This window comes from Montipora foliosa, chromosome 3 (assembly GCF_036669935.1).
Source record: "Montipora foliosa isolate CH-2021 chromosome 3, ASM3666993v2, whole genome shotgun sequence".
Classification (NCBI taxonomy): domain Eukaryota; kingdom Metazoa; phylum Cnidaria; class Anthozoa; order Scleractinia; family Acroporidae; genus Montipora; species Montipora foliosa.
In genome coordinates, this window is record NC_090871.1 from 11578973 (window position 1) to 11591472 (window position 12500).

General features: G+C 41.9%; 1 protein-coding gene across 1 annotated transcript in view; it reads left to right on the plus strand.

The window, feature by feature from the left end:
• Window positions 1-7657, plus strand: part of LOC137995254 (uncharacterized) — an 18634-nt gene extending 10977 nt beyond the window's left edge. The window contains exons 6-8 of the mRNA XM_068840829.1: window positions 3794-3863; window positions 4416-4553; window positions 5607-7657. Coding sequence (XP_068696930.1) covers window positions 3794-3863; window positions 4416-4426 — 81 coding nt within the window. The 3' untranslated portion in view covers window positions 4427-4553; window positions 5607-7657. The remainder of the gene's footprint in view (window positions 1-3793; window positions 3864-4415; window positions 4554-5606) is intronic.
• The last annotated feature ends 4843 nt before the right edge of the window (window positions 7658-12500 follow it).

Consider the following 12500-nt stretch of genomic DNA (forward strand, 5'->3'; position numbering starts at 1 on the left):
CAGTCCTTCTTTTCGACAGATGAGCATTGTTGGCAATAGCCTATTTTTGGCCTTGCATGAGAGACACTTCTTAAACATCCAACAAGATGAAATTAGTGATGGTGATGTATCGGGTGAATCGATCGGCGGTGTGATTAGACAGTTGTAGATAGTTTAATAGTTTATGAAGTAGATTTTGTCTCCCTAACAAACTTGCATGTACAATGGAACACTTCTTAGTTTCACAGAAAGTGGATTTTTCTGACCAATTCACAAATAAGGGTAGCTGAGTGTAGGGATCACTAAGCTTAATAGCATGGCGTGAGAAATACCGGAACGCCGGAGAGCAGCATGTTTTCTTTGCACAGCAGATAAACAAGCCACATTACATAATGCATTCTGTTGTTCTTTCCGGTCAAAACATTGAAATTACCTTGTTTGAATGTCCTTATTTACTATTCCGCTGAGATTTGCATTACTAGTAATACAACAACCCACCCCTTTTTTGAAGGAAATATTCTAAATAAATACTAAGAAAAGAACTACAACCAAAGTCTCCGTACAAACCAATGGTCGTGAATTAAATGCCCGGGCCTAAAACTAACCCCCTTTCCCTTCCCCTACCACCCTCCTCCCCATATCCTCTCTATACTTGATTCCTTTTCAACCCCCTTGTAAAAATTCGCTCTCGTTCCCTCCCTCTCTCCTCCCCTGTGTCTCCTCCCCTACACCTCTCTCCCACTCCCTGCTTTCCCCCCCCCCTCCCTTCACCGACCCCTTCATTTTTATTTAATAATAATAAAGGGCGTTAATAAAAATGTGTGGGATACATTGTCCACAATGCATTGCAATTTTTGTAACTCATCAGCATTGGCGGACTTACAACCTGATGACATTAGAAAAGATTACCCAAAGGGTACATGTGTGGCATACGCTGTCCACAATGGGTTGCAAAATTTGCAACTCGTTGGCATAAACGGACTTACAACCCAATGACATTAGTGTGGGATACCGCAAGTATCACAAAATTAAGGTTAAGATTCATCACCATAAACAAATGAAAACTTATCGCTTTCCTCACTAATGGAATCACCCTAAATCCAAAAGACAACTAAAGACAACTAAAACCAAGCCGGGCGATAACAGATCTAGAGATTTCATACATTAGAAAATATGGTAACCCATCGATGCGAGAAATTTTGGTTTTATCGCAATGACGTCATACGAACGTACGTACGTCCACCCCTCCATGTATGCCAATGTGACCAGTATCATGTTAGTTTACAGCTTACATCTTTGATATTGGACATCCATGTTTGGATCAATTGACACATGTCAAAACAAGGTATTCGCTGACCAGTATCACGTGACTATATCACGGGCTGAAGCGTAGAGCTCACCGAGGTCAACTGTTTTTTTTTTAAGTTGACTGCTGATCAGGTACTGGTTTTCGATTGGATTGCAGGCTCAACCCAGGTTAACTCACCTAAACGTAAACTAGGCTTCATTTTTCGAGCGCTTTCATTGACTCGACGCGGCTACACAGCCATACTACGTCAGCTATAGTTCGTACACAGTCAACGCTTTTCGTGTTCAGGTGAAAAACGGTTTGGAAAATGTTTTCTTTCTGCATTTTTTGCTGCTTTCAATCCAGTTTGACATATTGTGATAGCCGCCACACTGGCGGCTACGCAGTTATTCAAGTCAAGCATCGGAGGGATATAAACTTAAAGCTGAGTGTTTATTTTTAATTTGCTTAAAGCTGCTTTATTCTCTGTATTGCAATTTTTGGCATATCTTTAGAAGCTGTGATAAGGTTACATGATGCCTGGAGGACCTATGACTAGAACAGAAACGAAAGTAGAGCGAAAGAGAACGACAACGAAAAAATAGAATACCAGTAATAGCTCATACTTCGTGAAAGAAGTTATTCCACAAATCCTTTCCTTGGGCACTAAACCGTTTGTTATTTTCAAAAAGTGGTTTAATCGGGTTTTCCTTTGTTCAGGAATGAAAAACTAATTGTTATTGTCAACTGGAATAAAATAACATTTATCTGTACTCTTTTGGACATAAAGAAAAAGTTGATTTGTTTCTTGTTTTGCTCTAAAATGCGATCGAGCAAATGCTGGTTTTCGATGTGCCTCAACAGTGACAAGAAAAATTTGCCCTTACGTTATAAACAAGGAATCGCAATGAGTGCTCTTAAAATTTGGGGGGAATTTCACTAGCTTTTGTTTTCAGAAGTTTGTTTAAAGCACCTAAACGTTATTTTTTTTAATGGCTTCTAATTTTAGCGTGATTCCTATTCAATGGCTATTGACAGTTGACTCTGAAATAGCTTTTTTCCTTTTCCATTCTCTCGCTGAGGGTGTGCTTGTTTTGTGCGGTTCAAGAAAAAATCATTGCCAAACTGGTGAATTCCAAAGTAAATTTCACTCGAAAAACCGATATCGTACTCATCGCTTCGTGATTCATGCGATATCGGTTTTTAGCGTAGAATGTACCGTGGAATTCATTAGTTAGGCAATGAATTTTTCTATAGAAGAAAGCAAGGAAAATGATTTAATTGTTAAAGCAGCAACCGGAAACATCAAAAAGCGGACAATTCGAAACCTTTTATTTTCGCTAACCCTACAGGCAGTAAGAATAAATAACCAGGGAGCTCCTCTTTTAGGCCGCTTGGCTAAATCTATATATTAGGCTAATACTCAGTGCTTAAAAATCACTAAACGTTTTTTTTTATATAATGAAAAATGCCCCACTGTGCAGTTGTGAGCTGCCACAACCAAGAAGCCCGGAAAAAGAGGCGATCCTACAGTTCCCTTTCATTTTGGTACACCGAAGATCAAGAGTTATACTGTGCGTGGGTGCATGCCGTTAGAAAAATAGGTCCGCAATGCGTACTTGTTTAGGATTTCAGTCAAATAAACGTTGATGATTAGCACCACAGTAAATGTAATACATGTTATGTTATGGTGATAAATGCCGAGTAAAGATTCCGTAGAATTCCAAGCTGCAGACGAGATAACGATTAGGGGAGAAACAGGTTTGGACTGCTAGTTTGGAGGAAATTAGTGGTGCTTACCATTTGTCAGAATAAAATCAGTTAGGATGACCGGTGAATAATGGTAACAGTTTTTCCAAAATTAGCAAACCAGCCTAACGAGATTGCGCTTACCATTTGCAATTGTTTTCGGCTGATGAGAGACTGGAAACTGGAAAATTTAGCAAATAGTAAGGAAGGGTGCTTTCCATTAAGCCAAAATTTCCGGAAATTTCGGGCTGAAGTCAAATTGAAGGTCCGTTTGGATTCGTTCCGACCGGAATATTTGGGACCACCTCTGGAGATGGTCCTCTAGCTTTGACCGGTGGGTCTGGTCCGACCAAAACGTGCCGTTCAATTTACAAAAATTCTCGTTTCCAGTCCCTGATGGTCAGGCATAATGGACAATGGACAGCACCTGAAATTTCCACTGTTCCGTTAGATGGGCGATGCTATTTACTGTGGTTTGTGTATTTCTCAGTCAGAAGACAAAGCTGAACATGGCCCCAAGTTATCAGGGGGGAAGGAGGGGGCAGTGATTTACAGAGTAAAGAGTCACTTAAGTAAACATTTTGCAGGTTAGGGCCTGTGACGCATTACAATTGGGTGCATTTGAGCATATGAGTTTCTCAGTCACCAAATCTTTTGCAATGAAGTGCCAAAATGTGTTAGAGTCAACGCACTTCAGGCATGAACACACTACTTCAGAGACTCATGAAATTTTTGCGTTCGACAAAGAGGTAAATGCCGTCTACTTTTATTCATCAGCGGAAATATTGGAATCAGTCGCTAGTAGCAGAGGAGGATTTGTTTACGATAAAGCTGGATAAATCAGCAGGCAAGTGCAATTGTCAGCTAAGAGTATTCGTACTTCCAGCTTATAACACTGTACGTAGGCCTACTCTGGGACCTTAAGTCGCCTTAAGTCGCATTAATTCCACAAACACAACACACCTTAAAGTTAACTGAATAGAGTGTAATGTGAAGTGCTATATTTCTATCCCATATGAACCATGTGTGGGCCCACACAAGGACGGCCTGCTCCCGTCTGACCTTGTAGCTCAGTCGGTAGACCGGCGGAGATCTAACCCGAAGGTCGTGGGTTCAATTCCCACCCTGGTCAGAGTTTTTCTCTGTCCTTGTGTGGGCCCATTTCCATCAGTAGGGCTAACGCTCACATGGTTCATATGGGATAGAAATATAGCACTTCACATTACACTCTATTCAGTTAACTCTGTTTAAAATATAAGTGCTACACGGCCAACGTTTCTATAAACGTAACCTATCCTTACACCTTAAAGTTAGCCTAAGACAGTTGAGAATGAGTGAATAAAGTAGTGGCAAATCAAGGGAGGCATCTTAATGTAATTGTCTCTTGGTTGATTTCCAGAAAAAGAATAATAGGTGCGGCAGGGGATTGCCTCCTGATACCCATTTGAAAGGTGCTGATGAGCCCGGCGAACTCCTCCCGTAACACACAGGGGAGACCAGAACACAACACACAAGAGGACATGCAGCAGAGATACATGTAAGTGTTTGCGGGAATCATGCAAAAACAAGATTCTAATCTCCAGACATTTTATTTTTCGCAAGATATTATGCCATTTGCTTGTCACAAAAACAAGTATTAAACATGAGAGCCCATAAAAATAGTTCAGTCTTAAGCTATTAATTTGTCACCTTTGTGAGGAGCTGCAGTGATATGATGCCTCAAAATATTTGTGCAACTTTAAATAACATAACCAAACAAATTTAAGCTCAGTAACAATAATTGAAATTATTTACTTTAGATGTAATACTGATGTAAGCTTAACTTTAACTAAACAAAAGGCCTAGAATGTCTATCGTAAGGTAATGAGAAGTCTTACTTTACATTACATTACATTACATACTTAATTGACCGCTCCTCATAGAGGCTTTTCAGGGCCAATGAAACACAATCAACGAAACAACAGAACACAACAACTACAACTCTCAATAATCCCAACTGGCCGGACTCAAACCAGTTGGCTATTTAGAAGTGCAGCTAGGAAGTTGAACCAGAGACTACCAGGAACAAATTCAACGAGCAGTCAGAGCGGGTCTTGAACCCGGGATCTCCGGATCTCAAGGCAAGCGCCCTAACTACTGGACCACACTGCCTTTAAGCATTTCATGCAATGTTGTTCGATTTACATAGTTAGTCGAATTCTAGATGGCTATGCTCTTCACAAGAATACATAATTTAGTCAAGTATCTGTTATTCCGCCACACAAAATTCCAAATCTTGATCGCATATCTTGTAACAAAATGCATTCAAGATATGAATAATAACACTGCACATCCACTTAACTTCCCAACTCCGAGGAAACCTGCTCTAATTTGCTCTTTGTACACGGTTCATGAGTAACTTTCTATAAGCGCAGCCAAAGCTCAAATAATTTTTTTTAAATTTATGCGCTAGGCAAGTAAACCAGACATCCGCAAAAATTCTCATGTAAGGCATGTGTTGCATGTACATTTTTCATATCTAATGCAGGAATAAAAGTGGCGACCGTACCACAAAAGCTCACAATATTCTTTCCTATCATGTAATTTTTAGCATTGGGTTTTGCATGTACCAGTGGAGGAAAGGCTACCCTGAGAATGTTACGGTCACGTGACTTGACTCAGGCTCACGCAAGTCTACACATAGAGCCATGGACACTACAATTGCTGGGAAAATCAAAATGGTGGACAAAAGATTGTTGATGAGAAGGAGAGAGAAGGAGCCTATAAAGTGTCTGACTCAACAATGACTAAGAAAAAGAAGTTTCATTGAGAAAGACCTTGGCATAGGGTACTCGTTACGTTATATTGGAGTGTTCTGCCCAACTGAGGAAAGAAAAGAACATTTATTGGTTGGGTTCTCGAAAAGGATCAACCATTGTTTGATGCCATTGGAATGGTGTATAATTTACCAAACGTTCGTGCAGAAATTGACAGTGCAAACTGCAGGAATATTGCAGATAAGTTTACTTCGATAAAAGCGACTCAACCCTAATAAGGCATGTGGCCCTGATGAATTGCCTGCACGTGTATTGAAAGAGATATCTCAATCTGCTTCTGGATGACTTGCTTTCATCTTTCAACAATCTTTAAATCTCAATACGGTTCCTTCCGATTGGTCCAAGGCCCTTATTACTGCTGTTTACAAGAAAGATAATAAATCTCTTCCTTCAAATTATCGGCCAATCTCTTTAACTTCCATATGCTGTACAGTAATGGAGCATATAGTGCTCAGTCATATGGCTAAACACCTGTCTAAAAATAACAACATAATCGACGAGCAACATGGCTTTCGACAGCGTTTCTCTTGCGAGACCCAATTGATAACAACCATACACTGACATAGTGACCTATTCTGCTTGATTTCTCGAAAGCGTTTGATCCTGAAATTTATTTTGTAAATTCAAATTGCGTGAGTTTTTTCTCTTCACGCACGTAATGAAAAAGGAAGGGTTTTTTGCCTCTAATAGCAAATATGTTGTTTGTTTCAAAACAGTTTTCCGCTGGAAAAGGTGGCCTTTATGAATTCATCATGTTTTATAATATGCGAGCTTAACTGGATAGTTTTTATGGCAATAGTAAAGCATTTTCGTGTCAAAATGAGGGTTAGCGTCTTTCTGTTGTGTTAACTTAATTAAATATACCATGTGGTATTTCCACCCTCAAAATTACCTCCAGGACCTACTTTTTGCGTAGAATGAGCTTTTTGAATGATGTTCTTGTCTTCTGTGGTGATACTTAACGATTCGGGAACATTTTGTGAAAAAATATTTATAACGGGTCACACGCGTAACTTGATCGCCCGAACTTGCGCGATTATGCGAAACATCCACTTGGCCTTTTGACATCCCATTGTAAAAAACTCAAAATATTCGCGGACCGGTCGATTTTTCTGAAATTTGAAAGGAGGATTGCTAACGAATTGAGAAAGATTTATCACAATAACTAAAAATTCCTGTTTTAAGCATGAGAATTCGACGAAGAGGTAAATGCGACTAAATTTGTTGCGTGCTTTCCTATTCAAACCTCATTGAATATTCATGATCCCTCGCGATGCTTTCTTGAGCACGTAATAATATGCATCGGTGTCAGTTTAGCTTGTAAGTCTTGCGGAAAACAACTCCAAAGATGGCCGAGGGCCAAGCGCGTATTGCAACCAATTTCAACGATCGAGAGTTGGAAGAGATAGCTGAAAGGATTCAACCAAACACTGGCACTCAACCAAATACTGGCGGCCTACCGAATACTGATGTTTCTGCTGAGGCTCCTCCACATCGAGTGATTCAGGTCAAAATCTTTCATCTGGTTCTCAACAGCCTTCAACGACGAATTCAGGGCAAGCAGTGCCGTTAGGGAATAGTTCGGTTGAGAGCACTTCGGCGGAGGTAAAAAGTTGGTTCTGTCATAGTATGCCTCGCTTTGCACCAAGAGACTGGGAACTAGTTCGGTTATCTCTGTGTCCGCCATCTTGTAACATGTGACTTAGTCAATCCTGAGTATTAAAAGTTGTGTTCCTCGGCGTTCCTGTTTATTTCGTCAATGATATCTTTACAGGTTCTTTGCTTGGTCGGTGGCCAATTTCGTGTTTGTCATTAGCAATGTAATTTTTTCGTAGCCGTAGTTTATTAGGAGCACATGGCGGGGAATTTATGCACGATTACTTGACATTCTTGTTGACCTTTTTTCTTTCTTCGGCTGTTGGTTTCGGTTATAGATCTTTTTCATAATGGCGGCCCGATAAAATATTCTTTTGTTTTAATGCTGATAAGCCTTTCTAGCCTCGTTGCAATGCGCAAAATTCAAAAGAATATGTTAACCAAAATGAGGCCAGTAGGTCCAATTAACATAAATACAATAGAATATAAAATCGGTCGCCATTTATGAAAGTGGTCTATTGTGAGGGGAAAGTTGCCCTTTAAGTACTGGACGCGCCTGGCCCTCCTTATCCTTGTCTCCGGCACCATAATCCTAATGTTGTATTTATTTTATTCTAGATTTAACGTGACTGGCTTGCCGTGTTTAGATATCTGGCCAATTTATGTTGAGTGAGAGTAGAACTCTCTCTTATCTTGGTGAATTTGGAAGAGGAGAGACGTGAGACTTTTGTGTCAACCAATAGGTGATTAAAAAAGGGGAAATTAAGTGAGACTGTTGTGTCCATTAAGAGGTGTGACTGTTGTGTCCACCAAGAGGTGAGACTGTTGTGTCCGCTACGAGGTGAAACTTCTGTGTCCACCGAGTGTGAGACTGTTGTGTCCGCTAAGAGGTGAGTCTGTTTTGTCCACCAAAGGGGTGACTGTTGTGTCCATCAAGAGGTGTGACTGTTGTGTCCACCAAAGTTGAGTTTGTTGTGTCCTTCAAGTGTTGAGATTGTTATGTCCGCCGAGAGGTGAAATTGTTGTGTTCACCAAGAGGTCAGACCCTTTTTTGAGCTGGGTGACTGTGCTATGTGTCATCCAAGAGATAAATGGGCAGCCGAGAAAGGAATTGAAGCAAATGAAACAATTTGCTGACAGCCAGATAGTTCAGACCGCTCTAGCGAGTGTTCAGGCGTTGATAAAGAAACCTCCAGAGCTGTTTGATCAATATGCAGCTATGGCGGCTTTGGAGCACCTCGTAAATGTTGCAAAGGATAAAGGGGATTCGGAGGCGGAAAAATATTCAATTATTCTTCGCCAGTGCCGTCCTCTGGTTGGCAGTAAAGCGCTTCAGAGCGTACTTATAAATTTGGTAGCGACGAAGCAAGAGGCGAAGGTTGTGGAGAAAGCATTGAAATCGGCTAATCAGCTAAAAGAGGAGAGAGGACAGAGAAGGCACGCCCTTACCAGAGGGGAAGAGGTAGAAGACCCTTCAATTCAAATGCTTTGCATGTGGGGGATTCGGACATTTCGCAAGATTTTGTCCGTCTGAGCAAGCGCCATTGGATTCAAAAAAGGACATTAAATGATGTATTTTGTGTACTTTTGAACGTGTGGCGACCGACTACTTGTGCATTTATGAAACGGAATAAGGACTAAGGTTTATGGAGTGGCTTTAGTTATTTGTTGTGTCTTGTTAATTGTAATAAAGGACATTTAACAAAGTGCTTTTAAAGGTTTTTATTCCTCCTGTCCTACTTACACAAACATACACACTCGCACACACACGTACTTCCATTGGTTTTGAGCGCTTTTCGGAAAATCAAGTTTTTTAAAACCCTTGAACGGTGGGATGACTCAGCAAGTGTTTTGTCTTATAGGGCATTCCCTTGTTGCCACGATCTTTCGGGCTGATGAGTCATTTCCTCCGGGCTTGGGTTTCCATCTAGGAGTGCTAGTTCTCCTAGCTGAGTATAATAGTTTTTCTTTTGATGATTGTAGCCTATGAGGAAAAAACAAAGGTTTGTGTGGCAATTTGACCCACTCTCGGCTTGTCGAAAGGCTGATCTTCGTACAACCAAATGGGTACTCCTAGATGGAACCCCAAGCCTGAAGAAAATGATGGATCCTGAGATGTTGCTCAATGAGGTTCACCGCACTCTTAGGGGAGATTTGCGCCAAGTGGCTGATATCTCTTTCCGTGACCCTGACACATTTAAAGCGGGAGAGATTCATAAACATTTTGATACCTGGAAAGTAATTTTAGAGGGCTGCGAGCAACAGGAGAGGGTCTTACAATGGGTTAGTAGAGGAGTAAATGTTGTTAACTTCAGGAGATCCTTTAAAGGAATGTTCAGGGGTGTTCACTATGATTGCGATATCCCCCCGGCAAAGGTCATGGGTAATCATAGTTCATGCAACAAGTTTTCGGACTTCATTTCGCACACTTTGGAAGAGCGCCTATTGACTGGGGCGGTTCGCGTATGGAGGAAGGTTGGTGAGGTTGCCCCCCCCTCGGTTGGTTCTTCCGCTGACTATTGAGCCTTCTAAACCAAGGCTGTGTATTGATGCCAGGTTCCTTAATCTGTGGATGGGAGATTCCCCCTTCTCGTTAGACAAGCTTAGAGATGTGCCTCGTTATGTTTATCCTGATTCGTTAATGTCTAAGATAGACGATAAATCGGGATATGACCACGTGTTACTTACAGAAGAGTCTATGCAGTACTTTGGAATAAGGGGGGGGGGGGATTGGTGGTTGGTTTGCGCAACGCTTCCCTTCGGTTGGAAGAATTCTCCTTTCGTCTATCAGACTTTAGGTTTGTCGGCAATGCATTTCTTTAGGAACATTGGAATTGCGTGCTCCCTTTATATAGATTATCGTCTGAATGGGGAAATCTTCACCAATGAGGGTTATTGGTCTAGGCCGATAGCTCAGAGAGATGCTGTTTACAGTAGACAGTCTGCGGAAGCTGCCCTTTACATTGTGTGCAAGCTATTAATTCATCTGGGCTATTTTTTAGGTTTGGGAAAGTGTGTACTGAGGCCTACTAATTGCATCACATATCTTGGAATGGAAGTGAATTCCTCCTTACAGGCACTTCAGATTCCTGTCGGGGAAAAGGTTAGCTTCGCTGCACTGAGGGAGTTGGTTTTAAGCGGGTCTGTGAATATCCCGGTTAAGACGTTGCAACGACTTAAGGGAAAGGCTATATCTTTTTCATTAGCTTTCCCCGGCGCAACGTTTTTCATTCGGGAGATGGCTACAGCAGTTGGTTTGGCGTCTGGTACGGGGCTCGCGAAAATTACCCCGGCGCTTAAGGAAGAGATGCTTTTCTGGAGGTTCTTAGATGATTGGACTGGTCATGTTACGTGGCGGTTAGAAAAACAAGTTGCGATTGAGATCTCAACAGATGCGTCTCAATCACGTTGGGCGGGTGTGATTCACCGTCAACCTACAGATCTTGTGTTGGGTGATTTCTGGGAGGCCCTTTTAACCAGGGAGAACATCAACGTTAAAGAGTTTTGGGCGGTAGCTAAGGTGCTCGAGGCTTTGCCTGCAGAGAAAAGGGATTGTCGAGTTCATGTCCAAGTAAATAATCAGGCAGTTTTACATACATGGATGGGCCGGGGCGGACACGCACGGGGCATGTATCCGGTTGCAAAGAGGATTTTTCATTTGACCCAGGAAAAGAATCTCCATTTAACAATGTCCTTTGTCGCTTCAGCGAACAATCCAGCGGATGAATTTTCAAGACATTTGTCAGCTTCGGACTCTATGCTGTCACCCAAGTATTGGAATAAGGTGCAAGACTTGTTTGGTGGTCCCTCTGGTCATAACCTCGACTTCATGTCACTTGATTCTAATGTCCAGCGAGATCGTTTTGGCGAGCCGTTACCGCATTTCACACCATACCCCACACCTGGATCTGTTGGTGTAGATGTATTTAGTCAGGACTTGCAACATTGTGACGGGAAGGAGGTTAATGCATATGTTTTCCCTCCTTTTGGTTTGATACACCCTCTGCTAGGTTATCTTCAATCCCAGAGAGCAATTGTGACAATGGTGGTCCCTGGGAAATCCCCTCGTCCTCCTTGGTGGCCAACTATTTTATCCATGTCTAGCTTCGACAAGTGTTGTCCTGGCCAGAAATGGTGCCCTAGATGTTTTGCTTGCCCCTTCCAAGCGTGGATTTAAACCAACAAGATTGACTTTTGACTTATGAGTTTTCCGAATCGACAGATTCTAATATGTAGGGTTTCCTTTTCAGGCGTTACCAAGGGTCCCTAAACATTTTGTGCCTTCAGTGGGGTGTCCCCAGTGCGCCTACCCTAATGATGAAAGTTTCAGGTTCTGTCAATCTTGTGGTTACCGTAAGGTGCCGTTCAAGGAGTCACTCATTTCTCTAAAGGTACCTGTTAATATTCAGGATATTAGGAGGAGAAAGTTGGAACTTACGTGCCGTCGGAGTGCTACTCCCTATGGCAAGCAAAAGTCAGCACTAGAGAAGGAATTTACTGGTTTTTTAGAGCATCTTGACCCGCCGTTGGATAGAGCTTTACTTTTTGTCTTATTTGTTTGGGGTTGGAGTTGGAGGTTTGGGGATAGTATTAATTAAGATTGGGAGGGTTTTGTGTAGGGTATATTGAAGGGCGTCCTTAGCCGGACGAGACAGGGAGGACTTCCCATATCTTAATGCTAATGAGGCAGCAAGAGGGATAATGAACTATTCAAACCTCATTGAATATTCATGATTCCTCGCGATGCTTTATTAAGCACGTAATGATATGCATCGGTGTCAGTTTAGCTTGAAAGTCTCCTCCCTCCCTGGTAGCAATGCGTAGTATTACTTGATTCTCGACAGCCCTCCTCAGTTGGTTCACAATGTACAATGTTTACCTGTTCGTTCTTTCTTTCAATTTTGCTCTTGGACATAGCAATCAATTGTTGCGGTTGCTCTCTAGGGGCCGTTAGTTTTTTCCTCTCCCTCATGTTGCCTCTCTTGCACTCCGTGCTTCTCTCGGTCGTTTACTCGACAGGGAGGACTTCCCATATCTTAATGCTAATGAGGCAGCAAGAGGGATAATGAACT